The 19,750-nt window shown below is 30.1% G+C and overlaps 1 protein-coding gene across 2 annotated transcripts in view; it reads right to left on the bottom strand.

Annotated features, from left to right (window-relative positions):
• Nucleotides 1–2,747: 2,747 nt before the first annotated feature.
• LOC108691835 overlaps nt 2,748–19,750 on the bottom strand; it is an 18,142-nt gene continuing 1,139 nt past the window's right edge. Inside the window, exons 2-10 of one of the 2 annotated variants that reach the window (XM_018199766.1) lie at nt 16,471–17,789; nt 11,205–11,404; nt 10,987–11,125; nt 10,679–10,900; nt 10,307–10,408; nt 5,406–7,368; nt 5,121–5,316; nt 3,494–3,668; nt 2,748–2,819 (exon numbers count right to left, since the gene is read on the bottom strand). In XM_018199766.1, the coding sequence (XP_018055255.1) occupies nt 2,748–2,819; nt 3,494–3,668; nt 5,121–5,316; nt 5,406–7,368; nt 10,307–10,408; nt 10,679–10,900; nt 10,987–11,125; nt 11,205–11,404; nt 16,471–17,787 (4,386 nt within the window). In that variant the 5' untranslated portion in view covers nt 17,788–17,789. Of the gene's footprint in view, nt 2,820–3,493; nt 3,669–5,120; nt 5,317–5,405; nt 7,369–8,256; nt 10,409–10,678; nt 10,901–10,986; nt 11,126–11,204; nt 11,405–16,470; nt 17,790–19,750 lie in introns of those variants that run through there. The other variant, XM_018199765.1, reaches the window with a different exon arrangement.

The raw sequence follows: 19,750 nt of genomic DNA, 5'->3' as shown, positions 1-19,750 counted from the left end.
GTGCCCAAAGGTCCCCACTCTCTTCTACTATATACGTTCGGTCATTTGTGTCCTGGATTAATTTTCATCACTTTTTCATCACAAGTATATATAAATATATAAATTAGTATACATAAATTATTAAATGATTTTTACATATATTTTTGATATCTTAGAAAGTATTTGTACAATTATATTCATAACAAATTTTGCAGATAAATTATTATAACTAAATATAGTTAACAAAATGAGAAAAATGCACTGTTTCATATAAAAATACAAACATATTTAAATACAAACATACAAAATACAAACATATTTAAAAGAAAAATATAGTTCAATATCTTAAAATTAATATTTCAAAAAAAATTGATCAGCTGTCCAAAAAGTTTAATTATTGAGTAATCTGAAAATAATATTTTCTTAATATGCGTGAATGATCATTGAAGATATATTATATTTACATTTTAAACAATGCATTTTATTATTGCTATTATATTAAAAAAAAACTTATAATTTATTAGGGAAATATTCTTTATAACATTACAGACAACGTAATATATTACTGACAACATTTATCAAGTGCACAAGAGAACCAAAAATTGTATTTATTAAGAGCTAATATGTTCTAAAAAAATTTCTTTTTTAATAATTTGCGAAATATTCCTGCAAAACAACTTAGAATTGATTAAAAATAAAGAAAAAAATAAAAATTTTTTAATTACAAAAAATGTACATTCTGTACATATGTTGGATTATTTGTAATCTAAAGGGAAACTTCGCCAGAGGTGAATTATGCCAGTTAAAGAATACGCACAAATTGAGCCAGCAACACACAAAACTTGTAGATGCCAAACTTTTTTTAGAAATAAAAAAGAGCCCAATATTTGATCAGATGCTCATAGTATTTCAAAGAAAAGAAATGCGCAGGACGAATGACCCAAAAGTGTGAGTTACGGATTAATAGTAACAAATATATTCATGTTTTCATTTTAATATATACAAATATATCTACAAATATCTATATATTATAAATATATTTTTTTCTATTCGCACAAGTATATTTTTCGAAGCTTAGAAGTAAGTTTCCAAGGCACTTTAAACTTTAACTTTCGAAGATTTGAATTCTTCCTAAGCATCCGAATCTTTGAAAATAACAACTCCAATTTGGACTCTTATTTTAGTATTACAGGAAGTAATACAAGTTATTTTAAGCAGGTTTGTGTTATATATTTATTTAAGTATTATGTAAAAAAATACACACACACACACACACACACACACACACAAACGCGCGCGCAAGCTCTGTTTTCCAAAATTTACTGGCAGTACTAAAAATGTATAGTGCATGTAATATGAACTGAATAGATTTTTAATACTAAATAAATTTTGAAACACAACCAAAATAGAATCACATTTTAAGATCTCCATTTTAAGACTATATGATATAGTGTACTTATTTCTTTTTCCTTTTTAAATTAATAATTAGATTAATTCTTTATGTTTATAAGTCTAAATTAATATTTTATCATTAAAAATATGAAATGCATGAGAAATTTATACATATTTGTACATATTACATGAATTAAGAGTGACCTATTTCTTTGTATGTAAAATTTTCGTAAAATTTTGATAACAATACTGTATTATTCAGTAGCGTTTTAGGATTAAATTATAAGAAAATAGAATATAATGATGTAAATTTTAATAAATTTTAATATTTCTTTCATTTAAAGAAAAAGAACATTTAATAAAAACCTTCTCAGGAAATATCTTCTCGGAATATTTGTTATAGGTGATAATAATCACAGATCTTTTTTTACAAAATATATTTTAATATATGTTTTAACATAAAATATATTCTAGCAATTTTATGCTTATTTATATATCTTACGTCATTATGTAAAAATTACAAAAATGTGTAAATTATTACTTATTACAAAAATACTTCTGAATTACTTAGACTATACTTAATTAGATGGCAACAATGGTAATTTATTTAATTAAAGCATTATGTACGCTGAACTATCAAAAATAATAATAGAACAAATAAAAATACAATCAACTGAAGGTACAACTGAGAGCAAGAATGTCTGTTCTAGTCAGGTGAGATTAAACTGTCTTTGCAGACTGAGTTTTCATATAATTCAATGATTAACCAATTACTAAAAAGAATGTATAACGCAAAAAAAAAATTCGCAATTCTACTCACGACATCTAAATCATTTTTGCTCCGCTGGTACATTTAGTATACTTTTTTATACACTATCATGACACTATTAGCATTATTACAATTTAAAGTACAGAGAACTCAGAATAAAGTCATTACACATACAAAAATTTTGATCGTAATCGTAAGGCTGTAAGCAAATCGGTCAATCATAGTCAAGCATTTGAAAACAGAGAGATGAGATCGCAATTTGATTGTGACTGGTAAAATTGTTTGAGACTTTATGATTTGATTGACTAAAATTTTTATACGTGTAATAATCTTAAATAAACATAAATATCATTTATTCGTAAAAGTATCAAAAAAAAATGAAAATAAACTAACTACTAACTTATATACTTGTACATTATTACATATTATAGTTACTTACAATAGTAATTTCTTATCAAAAAGAATCTTAGTAGCATTATTTGGATGAATAGCAATAATTGCATTAAATATTCATAACAAGTTATGAAATCACGAGATTCATTCACTCTTAGAGCAAAATAACAAGTGTTTATATATACATATATATTTTTTTTATATATCACAACATTTACATATAATTTAATTCGTTCGAATATACTTCAATTCGTTGTTTCAGATCGCGGTAAGTGAGAATCAAAATCTAAAACAAAAAAACATTAAATTAATTGAAAATTTCATTTTTATAAAGATTTGTACTATTCAATAATGAAATCTTTCGGATTATTTCTTATTTAGAAGAATATATTACATATTACATATAAATCGTTTATATTAACCCTAATTGATCATTGGAGGTCACTATGACCCAACTAAAAGTTTGGACTAAATTTTCATCAACTTAAATTTCGAAATAACGCTTGACGCTCCATTTATCAGTAGTTTGAATCTCTAACTACATTATCATGCGGTTGACATGGTGTAAAACGCGTTAGGAACTCCGCACAATAAAAGGAACGAACAGAGAATAATAATTTCAACCTATCAGAAACTGTATTCCATTATACATGATAGACTTTCAGTTATGAATTTTTTGACTATTTTAAAATTATTAATTCAGCAAAAAACCAATGCGAATATATATTTTAAAGTTCAAAGAATGTCCCTAATTTTTTTTAATCTTATATCTATAAAAATAAAGCTGTGGCAGTCAAATGTACTGGAGTCATGTTGACCCCGTGTCAGTACGTAATTTTCACAAAGTGTGATCATCGAAGGTTAATATATAAATCGTTTATATGTATTCAGATTTTGTTATTTTTAATTCATTAAAGTTTAGATAATTCAAGATATTACATTCATTTTGGAGATATTCACCCATAAAATACGTAGAACAGAATCATCCAAAAACTCATTCTTTTTAAAAGCATTGTCTATTTGATCTCGCGAAACTATCTTCAATTTGTGCAATAATGCCAATGCGGTTTGCAACGAGATCAAATGAATAGAGAGAATGTGTTTCTCAGAATCACGCGGAACATTTAGAGGATATCTAAAATGATAAAAGTATATTTCTACAAAGCGTTGTCTAAAGGTGTGTGTGTGTGTGTGTGTGTGTGTGTGTGTGTGTGTGTGTGTGTGCGTGCGTGCGTGCGTGCGTGTGTGTGTGTGTGCGCGTGCGTGCGTGCGTGCGCGCGCGCGCGTGTGCGTGTGTGTGTGCGTGCGTGCGTGTGTGTGTGGTGTGTGTGTGAAATCGTAATATAACAAAATACAATGAAGATGTATAAATTATATACATAGGGGAAAAAATGTCAGTGTCCCTGAATAATTCAGAAAATATAAGTTTTATAGAAAAATGTTTCAAACAAAAATTATAGGGATTAAATCTATTTACCAATTTTGGGTATCATCGCTAAATGTCAAATCTATTTACCAATTTTGGATATCATCGCTAAATGTCAAATCAAGATTACATCAATTTTTTTTAATGGATGGAACACTATTTTTGCCAGAATTTAATAGGTGATGTCAAGAGAGCATTTCAAAACACTGTAATAAATTCTTTTTCATTAAATACTTTTCGAGTTTATAAAGCTTGAAAATACCGCCGACACTACGCAAGGTATTCGATCAACGGCTAAAATCTTTTGAATGTTATTCGGAATCATGTTCTAGATAACATTTGTCAAGATCAAGGTCATTGGAGATTATTTCTCTTATTTTTACTTTTACACTAAAAATTCATTTTTACATAAAAATAAGAAGTATAATCTTTTCCTTGGACTTGATCTTGACAAATGTTATCCAGAATATGATTCTAAACAACATTCACATTTTAGCCGTTGGTCGGACACTTTGCATAATGCTAATGCCGGCGGTAATGTAATTTTCAAGCCTTATAACTCGAAAAGTACTTAATACAAAATAATTTTATTATACTGTTTTGAAAAGCTCTTGACATCAGCTATTAGATTCATCAAAAATAGGATGTTTCATCCATTAAAAAAAATCGATTAATCTTGATTTAACCTTGATGCCACCCAGGTCAAATTGATAAGATCAGTAAATAGATCTTTTTAAGCCCTTTTGTCTGAATCATTTTTTTATAAAATTTATGTTTTCCGAGTTATTCAAGGGTACCGATCTTTTTTCTCAATCTATATATAATTATATATATGTATTATATTTTTTTAAATATATACTAACAAAATGGGAATATTTTATTGTAAATATTTTGTAAATATTACGTGGGAAATCGTGAGAATTATAAATGCCTTTTGAGAAATTTTTTATGAGAAATCTCTCAATTCATAATCGGCGGAATTCAACTTTGATACCGATCCTCATCTCATGCATGCTTCGGTTTTAGAAATAAGAAATTATGTTAAAAGTGAGATGATGGCGTAAAGGAGTATGACAAATACAACCCATATCGAGAACTCATATTTTAATAATTTATAAGATTAAAGATGGTAATTATAAGTATTAAAATATTCAAATTTACCTGTCTAATTGTAAAAATTGCGATGGATACTGAGATCTTAGGATTTCTTTAAAAGTAACTTTTATATTCAACATCTCTATCTTGGTCAATAAATGAGAGAACAATTTGAAATTCGTAAAGACTTTTACAAATTCATTTGTCAATATCCAACCGTCCTGTTCGAAATGAAATATAAATGTTATGCCTTCAACTGAATCTACAAAAAAAAATGTTAATGGTTAATTTCTCATATACAATATCGAAAGATAAATAGTTCAATCAGCTAAATATTTAATAAAATCATACCAATTTTTTGAAATAGAAAAGAGTTAAAAGCCATATTCCTGTTTTGTACAGATCCCTTCTCATTGTTATACCAAGAATTCGCATAAATATCCATTGATCCTTCTTTATCATAATCGTCATTAACTTTAGAAATATTACTCGAATTGGTTACTTCATTCTTTCGAGGTACTGATTTTCTATCATTATCACAGTTCCAATCTTGGTTAGCTAAAATAATCGGTGTATTCTCACTGTGATTCAATAAAGGAATGCTGCTTTGAAACTTCGAATTAGTCCAACTTGGAATCTCGAATTGATTCCAAGACTGCGATACAGTTTGCAAATTGTCTGCGTTTCTATTTTGGTGGCAGTAAATCGCTTCGCCATTTGTCGAACCATGTGAACCGTGCATGAAATACATTGATAGTCGAGTAACATAGTTCTCGTCACTGTGCGAATTATCTCTTACATTGTTATTTATTATATTGTTATTTACAGTGTGCTGTGTGTGCAAAGAAGCAATATTCTTTGTAGATTGCGAAACCTGAGGTGCAAGTTTTTTATTACTTTGTTCTAATTTAAGAGATTGAGCGTTTTGGACATTATCAAAATTGCTACTACATGCATTCTGTCTTACATTTGTATTTACATTTATGTCTGTTTGCTTCTTCTGTGTATTATATATTACAGGATCGGATTCATAAACGATTTTCGAAGTGTAACTTTCATTGACATGTCCCAGGTTGCTAACAGACGTAAAACCATTGCTCTTCGCATGAATATTTGCAGTTTCTGTTTTTAAAGCATTGCTTTGTAGATTTTTAATAGTCGACAAATACGAGATATCTGTATCATAGTTATTAATCGTTCGCTCAGTTTGAATTTCTGGTACTTGCGTTCCGGGAACATCAGTCATGGAAAATTTGAAAGGATTTGTATCTTTGAACATAGCGGGAAACTGGGTGTTCATATTATTTACTTCTGAGAAATTATTGAAGAAATTAGTATTTGTTGGCGCCGCAGGAGATACCGGCAAGGGAACGTTTTCGTTATTCTGATTGGCTTTTGGAAGGAAAGTACTGATTGGTAGTATATGATTAATGAACATTGAAGGTGTAGGATTTGCTGTTGAAGGAGGTATTTGCATACGTGAATTGAGTTCGTCAGATTGGTTCCAGTTGCCAATTTTAAAAGAGAAACTGTCTGAACCGTAAGGAAATGTAATGTTATTCTGTAATCTATCATCGACGTTTATGCCAAACGGATTAGACATCGAGGAAATATTTACATTAGATTCTTGATTCGCAGCAGTTTCATTGTTTAAATTGTACGACACTTTCTGTGCCAAATCAACATCGTTCAATGTCGTTCTGCTTGTAAGACTAGATGCTGTCGGAGTTTTCACGACAGTGGAACGATCATCTTTTTGTTCCAATAAAATCTTCTTAACAATTTTCAAAATCTTATTTAACTGAATCTGATCCTTCAATGAAAGTGATAAACATTTTAGCATATCACAAAGAATTTCATTCACCCCAGTATGTAATTTTTTATTTTCATTCCACATTGTTATGTATAACTGTCCGACGACATCATTAGGAATGAATTGTTCATCAGTTAGGAACGGATTCGTTGTCGCCTGCGCATCACTAAAGACTGACGCCTTCGTGTTCGATGCGTTTGATAGGTTTGCAAAGGAATAACTGTTTTGAAAACTCCTTGTCGAAGTATTAGACGGAATGTGTTGTTCATCGAGAGACTGAAAACCTGGCGGTGGTCTTACTGGCTGTTGTTGATATTGATTATCATAATGTGGAAGCGTCAGTCCGGATGAGACTAAAGGTACTTCGTATTTTTCCTCTGTCGATGTAGTTTTGTAGCAGTTCTCGGGCATCAGACTCTCCTCCGCAAAGCAATACGACGGTTTTTGGTTCACATTGTTTACCACATACTTCATTAAGCTCGCCATGTCAACGGCATCACCCTAAGTGACGAAAGTAAAAGGGAAAAGATCAGATAAAGTGATACATTTGATGAAATCATGATAAAATTTTCAATTTTAGAAAATAAACAATCAAATTTAAAATTTTAGAAAACAAATGATTGAATTTTAGATTTTCACAAGTGCTCGAATATCGATAAATTTTTAAATAAGCTCGAAATAACAACCGATTGGATTAGCCAACCTAGAATTCGGGAAAAATTATCACTTTATGAGATCGTTACAATACATATATAATAACATATATAATACATCTATAATAACTGCACATACTTTTGCACATTCAAATTTCTTTATTACAATGTGGTATTAAGTAACAACCACAATCACAAATACACATGACATCACATAAGGTTCTAATTTTTCCCAGATCATAATCATAAATTAATATCCTAATATATATGTTACATAATTCGCAAAATGATTACAGTAAACATTTATATTATTTATAGTTCAATTTCATCAATTATATAATTATTAATAATAATATATTAAAAATTATGTATTAGAATTATATTATAAATAATATAATTTAATATTACAACAATATAAATAATCTATTGTATAATAATATTAATTATAATCATCATTAATTACAATAATTATATTTTATAGCATATTAATAATTATGATATTTAAGTAGCTATATAACGCGAGCATATAGTATATTTTAACTTAAATATTATGTGATTATAATTATATATGATACAAAATCATACAAACGCATTTTTTTAACAAATAAAGTTGTTCATTTTTATGCAAAATTTTCTTTTATAACAAAATTTAAAATTTTATCATTTGGAATGTCGGTAATTTACATTGCTCGTTTAAACACTTTTGCAAGATAAAAAAGAAAGTTAGGATCTGCACCTGCATCCCATTCACTGTCATCAAATGCTTCATCGCAGTCCGGCAGAGTAAATGCTTTTTCGATCATATTCGCATCATTATTCATTAATTCGTTCATTTCAGATATATAATCCGATATATCGCCCTTATTTTTATCATTTTTGTCATCTTTGAGGCTTTCTTGGCTTAGATCGTCAGAATCCAATTCAGAATTATTATCTATATTTTGTGTAATTTTTAACATCTGTTGCATTAGTTTCGAAACGTCCATTGACGTTTGATCTATTGTAGTCAATTGATGGTTTGAACCATTAATGTTACAGAATGGAGTGATAAAATCAGAGGACTGATTTAACTGATGTTGTTTTGTGTTTTCAGCATTAGAAGAAATAACAGAATCGTTTTCCATAGACTGATTCAATCGCTGCTTTGTATCATCAACATTAGAAGAAGCAATAGAATCTGTTTCCAAGGACGAAAGATCTCTTGTTTCTTCGGAATCACTTTGTGATTCAACTGTCAACTTCAACTTCTTAGATAACTTCTCAGATGTGGACTCTTTAATTATCGTGTAAGTATTCGGGTCCATCACATTAGATGCCTCAACTTGTTCGTCGTGCGATGAGATAATAGTATCATCGAATGTATTGCAACTATAAGATGACAATGGAATTTGTTCGCTGCTGGAAGATTCGCTTGTGTTAATGGAGTTTATCGAATCCATTTGCTTCTTATGCTTTAGTTTCTCCAGTAACGTCTTAAGAGAATACGCTTTATTACTTATATTGGACTGAACGGGATTATTTGAGCTGCATTCAGATATTTCTTTATTTATATTATCTTTATTATTAGATGTATGTAAAGAAACTGACTCTGAAACTATATTGGAATCTCTATCCCTTATTTTCTGATCAGCTCTTACTTTACCATTGCATACTTTGCCATTTCTGTCTATCTTCTGATCTATTTCTTTTGAAGAAGCCATGTCATTGAGCTCAATAATATTTATGCTGGAATTCGTATCTTCAGATTGACTATTGTGCAATGTCTTAAGTTTTACGTTTGGTGTAAACATTACTGTAACAGTATGATGGTTAGATACTACATTATTTTTCAGTCTGTCTAAAAAATCAGACGCAACATCGTAATCAATGTTATCTTCAGGTAAAAAATTTTCCTTTTCCAAGGAAGTCAAGTCTAAAAAATACTGTTTTCCAGATAATTCATTTCTCTGTAATTCATTTCTTTGTAATTCATTTCTCTGATTATGCGATCCTGATTTATCTTCTACATCACTCTTGTACTCTGTCATTGGTGTAATAGTTCTATGAGCAAGATTATTCTCCTCCCTTATTACTGACCAATCGATAGGTTCCATTAAGCCATGTCCACCATATAAACTCCTAAATGTCCCAAAATCATTCTGATCATTTTCATCGTCGGAATTTCGTAAACTGAAGTTCATTAAACAATCTTCAATGCTATACCGCGATTCTTTATTCTTGCTTGAATCGATTTGTTTTACATTATTTTCGTTATCCATATTTGCCTCGAAAGTGTTTAAATTTGAACTGGATATTCCATTAAATTTTGATTTTTCTAATTTTTTAAACACTGAAATAACTTCTTTAAATTCTTTAGGCGTCTTCGATCTCCCATTTTGCGAATATGATGAATTATTCGACTGCAATTTAGCATCCAGTGACTTAGTATCTGAAGAGTTAGCACCCAACGACGTATTTGGAGACTTAGCATCCAGAAATTTAGTAGGCGTAGATTTAACGGATGGAGATTTAATATGCAAAGACTTAGCATCCGGAGATTTATTGAATAACTGTAGAACCTTTTTTTTACAGTCCGGAAGGTTATGAGAGAACTTGATAGTTTTCCTTTCAATATCTTCGCTTTTTACATTGGATAATACATGCATTCTTTCATCATGCAATATCGATTGATTTCTACAGTGTCGCGGTTTATTTACACTGGCTTTGCGTCTTGTAAAGAATGTCCTCATAGACGGAGCAGAGTTGAAATCAAACATCATAAAATTTTTTATATCATTTATACGCACCGTTTTACCAAATTGCGCTAGTTTCTCTTTCACTAACCAATTGTTTATACACACATCCTCTTCTTCGCTTGTATCGGTCAAAACGATCAACATGGAATTGTTCTATGAAAATAATCAGAGAATTAATTTAATAATAAATTTGTAATAAGTTATTATACATAATTTAATGTTTTAGAAATTAAAAAATAAGATGTAATTTATTTTTTAATATTAAAAATTAAAATAAAAAAAATTGATATAAACAAAATAATTATAAAGATAATAAAAATAATACAAAATAATAAAAACATAAAGACAGAATTATAAAATATATATAATTTAGAATTAAGAATTAAAACATTTTAAATTTTAGAAATAAAAAAATAATCTCACCGGAGGATCGATAGTAATTATAGTTGCAGCTAGAAGGGTCTCATTGACTTTATCATAGAATTGTTCATATACGCTCCTCTTCCAGCGATCACCAACATTTGGTTTAACATTATATAAACCGCAAGGTATTGCTTGGGCGGGCAAACCGGAAAACTTTAAATGTAAATAATATATATCTTCAGGTGCATATGCCTTCACAGTGCCGAAATCATAAAAAAATACCTATTTTGGAAGATAAAATTATTATATATTAAAACATAATTTCTGAACATTAATGAAAATAATTGTCAAAAACTCATTGTACTAACCGTTACTCTGAAATCTGGTTTTACACTCTTAATGATTCCTCGATGCCAGTTACCATCAAAAACGCATGCACAATTCAAGTCCTTTTTCAAGGCGACTTTTGCAATGATATATTTATCTTTGTTAAGTATATAGAAATTTCTGAAAACAAGACATTTTTGATTCAAATTTTAATACAAGCATTGACAAAAAACTGTATTAAGATTGGTCAACTACTTACTGTAGTTCATCCATCATTTTATTAAATCGTTTTTTGTTTTCTCGGAGATGTATCCAGAAAAAATTTGGATGAAACACTTCTACAACATATGTCTCTAAGAACTTTTTGGTGCGTTTTAAATCAGTTACTAGTATTTTATCTACATCATCGCCATAATTCATTACACCCTCGGGAGCAAACTTCTTGGTAATGGAAGATGACTGTAAAATTATATAGATCATCAGAGTCAGTGAATTATCATATATCACAAATAATAAACGTTCTTCTGACATCCATTATAATAAAAGTATCAATATCATTATAATAAACATATTTTATACAAGAATTACATTTAATTAAATTAACCCAATATATAGAAGATATAAAGAAAAAATATTATAGATACACACATTTTTATATATTAAAAAAATTACGTTATTCGTGAATTTATTTTTGTACTTAAATATATAATAATACACTTTCTGTTTGAAATAAAAATTGAACACAAAAGAATTAATGTTTAGCTTATATCATTTATAGATCTTAATTTCTATCATTGGTAAGAATTAGCGTAACATTTTAAATAAACTTTAACCAGTTTCAATATTTTTTATGATAAAATATTTTTTAAAATAAAAGCTTGTTTTTAAATAAAATCTACAGCATCTAAAACAATTCAACAAAAAAATCACATTTTTTTTCTTCTGAGACATATTCTGTAGGACATATTCTAAATATTTTTTCGCGTTCAACACGATGCTGTTGTCAGAATTTGCAGTCTTTCAGGAATTATAGGATGCGTTTCGAGTTATGCACATAGTGCGTAGATTGTAGAAAGTCGTTTCGATTTAATCAATATGCGCATGGAAGCGCTTAGGTAGCGCTGAGAATTTCCTAGTATTTGTACTATCCATACTAAATTCTTAAGGCTTTAGCAGAAAGGTGACTTATGGGCCTTCTACAATAATAAGTTATTAGTCATAAATCAAAAGTTGGAAATTGACGACTGTGATTGGTCAATTTCCAGCTTCTAATTTCTGATTTATGATTAATGGCTTATTGTAGAATGCGTGTTAAGACAGTGTCTTATAATTTGTGAGTAATTATACTATTATATTTGTGAGTAATTATATAGGGGACTTCCCCTTCTATGACCTTGATCTTGTCTCATATATTGTCAAGATCATGACCCTGTTTTAGTCATCCTTCATAATTAAAAAGTTATTAACAAAAGAAGTTTGAAAAATGATATCTCTTTTTTACTACATAAATTTTCTCTTTGAAATATATTTTACAACTTTCCACGCGAAGCGACTTTCACCCCAATCTCCGATAAATTTTAGTCGTGGCTCATTATTCATTAAAAAGTTATTAACAATCAAAGTTAGTAATTATTTCTCTGCTTTACATGAAGAGTTAAACAACTTTAGACAGAGAGAGAAGTGAGGTGGACGAATTCAAGGAACTACAACTTTCTGTGCAAAACTTTCACCTCCCTCTCTCCCCTCCTTAGGGGCGCAAGACTTCCACACGAAGTGATTCTCTCCCCACCTCCTTCCCTGCTTAGGGACACATGACTTCCAAGCGCAAACTTTCGAAGTCCTGTTGGAGATTACTCCGAATCACGACTTCAAAAGTCGTTTCGTGTGTATATTCGTGTGTAATGGAATCCATAGACATTGCAAGATTCGAGATGATCTTAAGTTGGTGTTTGAAATGTCATGAATCGATTAGAAAATGGTATTAGCATCTTAAGACACTGCTTGAGATTGTCTTGAGATTAAGAACAGATTATGGATTTCGGCCTAAGTTGTGCGCTCCTAAGCAGAGAGGGAAATGGGGTGAGAGTCGATTCGCATGGAAGTCGTGCGTCCCTAAACAGGAAGGAGGTAGGGTGAAAGTCGCTTCTCGTGAAAATTGTTTGTCCCTTAGCAGGGAGGAGAAGTGGGAAGTAAAAGTCGTTTGCATAAAAAGTTGTATTCCTTGAATTCGTCCTCATATTTCTCTATCTAAAGTTGTCTAACTCTTCATGTAAAGCAGGAAAATAATTACTAACTTTGATTGTCAATAACTTTTTAATGAATAACGAGCGACGACTAAAATTTATCGAAGGTTACTCAAGATCATGACCTTAACAATATATATCAATATCAAGGAGGGAGTTCCCTATTTAATGTATTTAACTCTAAAGACATACCAAGACTTAAGTCATAAGACACTGTCTTAAGAATAGAAATCAGCCTTTCTGCTACAGCCCTTAACACTTTTTTCAATGCATTAACTGCTTTTATTGAGAATACAAATAAGTTTCCGCCGTTTGCAAAAGACGGCGCCACTAATAAATTATAATTAAAATTGTTTGATGTAAAACGACATATCATAAGATTGGACATTCGGCAATACCATAACCTTGAAATATTAGCGATTTTGTATCAGCATCATATATTTTTTTTGTACGAAAATGTCGAGTTTTGAGCCGAATAAGCATCATTTGCGGAAACTTTTGATTTACTTCTTTAATTTGAAGAAATCTGCAGCTGAGGCTCATAGATTGCTTGTAGAAGCATATGGTGATGCTGCCTTAAGTGAGAGAAGTTGTTGTGAATGATTTCAAAAGTTTAAGAACGGTGAATTTGACGTCGAAAACAAAGAACGTAGCGAAAGGCCGAAAGTGTACGAAGACGCGGAATTGGAAGCATTATTGGATGAAGATTCGTGCCAAGCGCAAAAAGAACTTGCACTTACATTAGGAGTGACTCAACAAACAATTTCATATCGTTTGAAATCATTGAGAATGATTCAAAAGCAAGGGAATTAGGTTCCATATGAACTGAAACCGAGAAACGTTGAACGCTGATTTTTCACACGTGAAATGCTGCTTGCAGGCATAAACGAAAGGATTTTTTGTATCGTATAATCACTAGTGATGAAAAATGAATCCACTACGATAACCCAAAGAAGAGGAAATCATGGGGACCACCTGGCTATGCTTCAACATCGATAGCCAAGCCGAATATTCATAGAAAAAAACTCATGTTGTGTATTTGGTGGGATCAGCTTGGTGTCGTGTATTATGCTATTGAGTTGCTCAAACCGAACGAGACCATTACTGGGGCTCTCTACCGAACACAATTGATGAGATTGAGCCGAGCACTCAAAAAGAAAGCGCCCACTACTACTCCAGGCATGATAAAATTGTCTCCTGCATGATAATGCTCGATCACATGTTGCGACGCTGGTCAAAACCTACTTAGAAACACTCAAATGGGAAGTTCTACCCCACCCGCCGTATTCTCCAGACATTGCTCCTTCCGACTACCACTTATTCCAATTGATGACGCATGGCCTGTCTGAGCAGCACTTCACATCATATGAAGATACCAAAAATTGTATCGATGATTGGATAGCCTCAAAAGATGAAGCGTTCTTTCGACACGGTATCCACATGCTACCAGAAAGATGGAAAAAAGTAGCTAGCGATGACCATTACTTTGAATAAAACATTATGTACCATTCTTTCACAATAAATGCTTAATTTTTTATTAAAAAAGCGGAAACTTATTTGTACTCCCAATATTTTAAGGCAATTGAGGCATTCATGCAGGCGTTCTATGTATTTCATATGTAATTCGGAACAAATATTCGTAATATGCTGTGACTCTTAAATGAATTGGAAATCCTTCTAATAGCTCTAAATAAAGAAGAAAAAAACCGAATATTATAAAGAAACAAATAACTTGAAATCTTGAAAATTGTTTATATTATAATTAGTTTGTTTCATCTTAATTAATTGCCGAGTTTTAAATTTGAAAATCTTCAAAGTTTACTGTTATGTTACGTACTTTTAACAATTAAAAATGAAATAAAATAATATTGTATATGCTAAAATAATATTGTATAGTAATATAATACAATTTAAAATATAACATTTTGATAAAATTTCCCCTTTAGTCAGCCCCAAATGACTCAAGAAGGTCATTGACCTTTTCCGTCGCTCGTTCATTAAAAAGTTATGATTATGAACAGAACAATTTTTATGAATAGCACACAATTTTTAAACATAAGGAACATATTTCAGTATTTTCCTTTGACAGGAAGAAGTGAAAGTCATGCGCCCCCAAGTAGGAAGATGGGGTGGGAATCGCTTCGCGGAGATCATTTGAGACTAACTGTGTAAAGAGGAAATCTCCTCTTTTGGTTTGTTGGTTTTACCAACATTTTTATTCTTAATATTTTTATAGTTTGCAATTAATGAGCAGACCATGCAAGAAATAGTTCCGAATAATTAAAGCGCTTCATGCGCATTAATTTTATTAATAATAAAATGGAACGATTTCAAAGCACTGCGCAACAGTAATATAGTTCATGCGTTTCATATGCAAATCGAAACGCACCTATAGTATATTAAGATAAAATGGGTAAAAAACTACCTCAATTTACTAAAAATCATGATGTGCTGTGCAAATTCTGACGGCGTCGTGTTTGTCTCAAAAAAAATCTTCGGAGTATGTATTGTATTACCGAATAGTACGAAGTAGGTACTTTGAAAAAAAGAAAAAGATTTTTTGTTTGACTGTGTAATTATATTATTATACAAAAGTCTAAATTCAAACAGTCATAACTTGATAAAAATAAGTTGTATGATGAACTAAAATTTATTTAGAAGTTCTTGAATTTATTTTTAAATAAATTTTAATTCATCCTATAACTTATTTATTGAAAATTTGATTTAAAAACAAGATTTTTTGCTAAAAAAAAAAATATCGAAAATGACTTTCTTCGTATTTCACATCAATTTAAAAATTTTGACGCCAAAATTTTGACATGCTACATTTTATCAATGACATAATGTTCAATACAGAAAAATTTTCAAGAAATGTTGCACTTCCGAGAAAAAAAATACTTTTGTGTCAAAGTATTATCATGATTAATCCTTAATAAACGGCATACATGGTACAGTCATTTGTGTCCATGTGTTTTCTAATAATTTCCTTTTTCTGATCTAAAAAGTAATTTTTATAATTTTTCCAAATTTTTTTTCCAACATCTACATAGTAAAATAATTTGACCTTAAAAAAACATGTGTGAATTTTAACAAAATTGTTCGAGCACTTTAAAAGTCTCAAAATTAGGTCGCACACAAATGATCTATGTGTATCGTTTAAAGGTACTAAAAATAAATGTGCCATTTAATAATGTATGGAATGACTCACGAGAAAATATACTTTGCAATCCTAGAGCTAATTCTAAAATCAAGCATGTTATCAGTTAATAATTTATTACGTACAATTTCTGATGGGATTGGGTCATTGTCAGAATTATTGTATTCCACTGTTCTGTGTTCATCGTATTGATGGTCATATGATGTTTCATTAGACTCCGCTTTTGGAACTACTGGCCTCTTATTTGCACTATATAACTTAAAGTCATCAGTTTTGTTAACTTGTGTCATGTAGAAAATTTTCGGTAAGTAAGACGTAAATTCACGCACACTTGTGAAGCCCAGGTTGTTATAATTCAGATGAACCTTATACTCTTTAAGATATAAATCGGGCAGCTCAGCACACCAGATGCCATCCGGATATTTTTGCAATAATTTCTCCAATCGAGCCTTTATTCTGTCGCTTACTATCTCGGATTTGTCTTGCGGATATTCGGTAGCCCTCATTTCCATATAATTATTATTCATCATCAAGCTTTCAAAGATTTCATTATTATCTGGGTTCTTGCTGTAATTGAACATGTCAGTTTGTTCGGATTGCACATGCTGTGCAAGATTCGTTGCAAGCATCTCACTTGTTTTTGGATATTTCTGGCAGTTATCGATATTGTTTTTACTACAGGGTAAAACAAAATAATCTTCATCTTCATCATTAAAATAATCTAATTCAAAGTCCTCCTCTCCGGCAGGATATTCAGTTTGTTGTGTCGGAGGCGAGATTGAATCGCCCGGTAACTTAGATTCGTTAATCCATAACTGCATTGAAGACTCTTCCACTAAAGGTTGTTGATTACTTGGCTGCTGGACTACGTTATTTTGTAAACCATTCTGAATCGCATATATCATGTTGCCATCTATGCACAACTGATGCGTTACTTCACGCAATTGCGCTCGCAAATCTTGATAAGAGATAGGAACATACTGTATTTTCGCTTGTACATATAGCAAAGCATTCTGCAAACTCATACCATTTGGATGGGTTTTGATATGATCAACAAGATCAATTAACGTGCTATTTGGGATTCTAATTGGAATCCTTGCATGTTGGTTGCGACGATTAAATGTAGTAGCTTGACGAGATGGATATCTGGTTCTTAAGTTCTTGTTGGAGGAATTTCTCTGACGTGACACCAATGAACTCACATGCTTACTTTTATCCGCTATCCCGCGTACATAGTGACCACCGTTAGCCTCTTCGACAATGAAATGCTCCGGCATGCTTTGAAGAAATTGTACTAAATTGTTACAACCAAATTCACGATAAGGTATACGGTTCTTCTCCATGTTATAATAATCCCTTTCAAGAACAACTACAGGTGTCGCATCTTTTCTGGAGATTAATAACGATAGCAGAAGCGTACGAACTTCATCTTGGTTCCCCATCTCTGTTTGATTAAAAAAAAAATATTTTTATGAAATTAAAATCTTATGAAATTAAAACACAAAAAATATTATAATTAACCTACACTATCATATTATATTTGTCAACGAAATTTACCACATTTAAGTAAAATTTACTTGGCTGTCTATTTTGTGATAGAATTTTTTAAAATGCATCGGTTTAAAACTTCTTTTTTACCTAACTGATCTCAATCCCACTTCTTCATCACCTTATCGGAATGATGCACACTTCAAAAATAGTTCAGGTAAATTTTACTCAATATATAGGGTACAAAAAAAATGTTAGAGATTCATAAAATATATCAGTATATTATTATATCAGTATATTACGATAAAAAATGAGACTAGTATAAGTTATTAACTTGTTAATAACTTATACTAGTCTCATTTTTTACTTATACTTAATCTATAAAATTACATATGTAATATACAGCAAACTGTTTCATGATCTATTTACATATCATAGCAATAACTGTTTTAATTTTTGTGCTTGTTAATTAAAAGCACATGTAACGAATAATCAATATTATAAATATTATAAAACAATATTCATAATTTATTATACAGAGTGTTATACAGAGTTTTATAAATATATGCCGATATTTTAAGAAGTAAATCTTTACACTAAAATAAGTAAAAAAACATCATATGAATATATGTTCTACACATCTTAGATTTCAAATTATGGATGATTAAAGAAAATGCTCAAAGTATTCGTCTCGTGCATCAATATACGCTATTGCAAGCCCTAGCATTAAATTCCGCACTCGTTCAAAAATAGTAGATATTCTCCGAATAGTCTCAAATTCATTATCTTTTCTCGCAGATCATTCACATCGTTTACTGGCGTTAAATACACAATAGATTTTAAATGACTCCAATGAAAATCTAATGGATTAATCAGAAGATTGTGGCAGCTATAGAATGGATCCATTTCGCTTTATCCGTCGGTTTACGAGCATTAGGAATGTTCTCGTTTCAAGATGGAAATGAAGTGGAGTACCATGCATGAATCACAAATTTTGCTTGATAGCTAAGGGTATCTGTTAGAAAATTTGTGTCGCTTTTAGAACAGTATTTAGAACAATAACTTATGAGCATAAAATACTAACTGCCTTAAATTCTATTCTGATTTAATGAATATTGTTTCTAAAAACATTAGATAATTTGAAACGTGTTAAGCTGTATAGTAACGTGTGTTGATGCACGAGTGAATACTTCGAATATTTTCTTTAATCATTCATAATTTGAAAACTAAGATATATATTCATATGACATTTTTACTTATTTTAGTGTATAGATTTGCCTCTAAAGTATTGACATGTATTTATGAAATATCCTGTGTGTAAAATCATCTCAAATCTAAGATCTGTTCTTTGTAACTAAACTTGTATACAACTTGTATATAAAATAAGTTTGATAAAAGTGAAATAAAAAATTTTAGTATAGTCTAATGCAGTGATAAAAGGTCTTCCTTTTAATTGAATTTCTTGCTTAGTTTATCGTTTCTCTTTTTCTTTCATTGAAAAGAAAAAGAGAAAGATATTAGTGCAAAAAAAAAGAAAAAACTAAAAAGAATAAATTTAAAGAACCTCTACGTGATAAGCTGATTTTAAATGAATTCATGTATATGAAAAAATCATCAACATATAGGAAATTATAAACAGAAACGCATTTTCTATCCTGAAATCTATATATATATTATCAATTCAACTTTTCTTATATGTTTAAAATGTTATGACTTTCAAATCTAATTCTAGAATATATTTTACTACTAGATTTAATTATTAATGTCACTTGAATGTCATTTTAATCGCTGGTTAATTCTATTATTAATCTATAATTGAAGCACATGAGTTCTGATGACTTTAACTTTTTATAATTATTAAATTATAATAATTTTGAATAATATTGTTTTACACTCTTATTTTTCTTTGTTTAAAAC

Source organism: Atta colombica, unplaced genomic scaffold (genome assembly GCF_001594045.1).
Source record: "Atta colombica isolate Treedump-2 unplaced genomic scaffold, Acol1.0 scaffold52, whole genome shotgun sequence".
Classification (NCBI taxonomy): domain Eukaryota; kingdom Metazoa; phylum Arthropoda; class Insecta; order Hymenoptera; family Formicidae; genus Atta; species Atta colombica.
The sequence above is the reverse complement of the archived record's forward strand: the minus strand, read 5'-3'. Positions and strand labels throughout refer to the sequence as shown.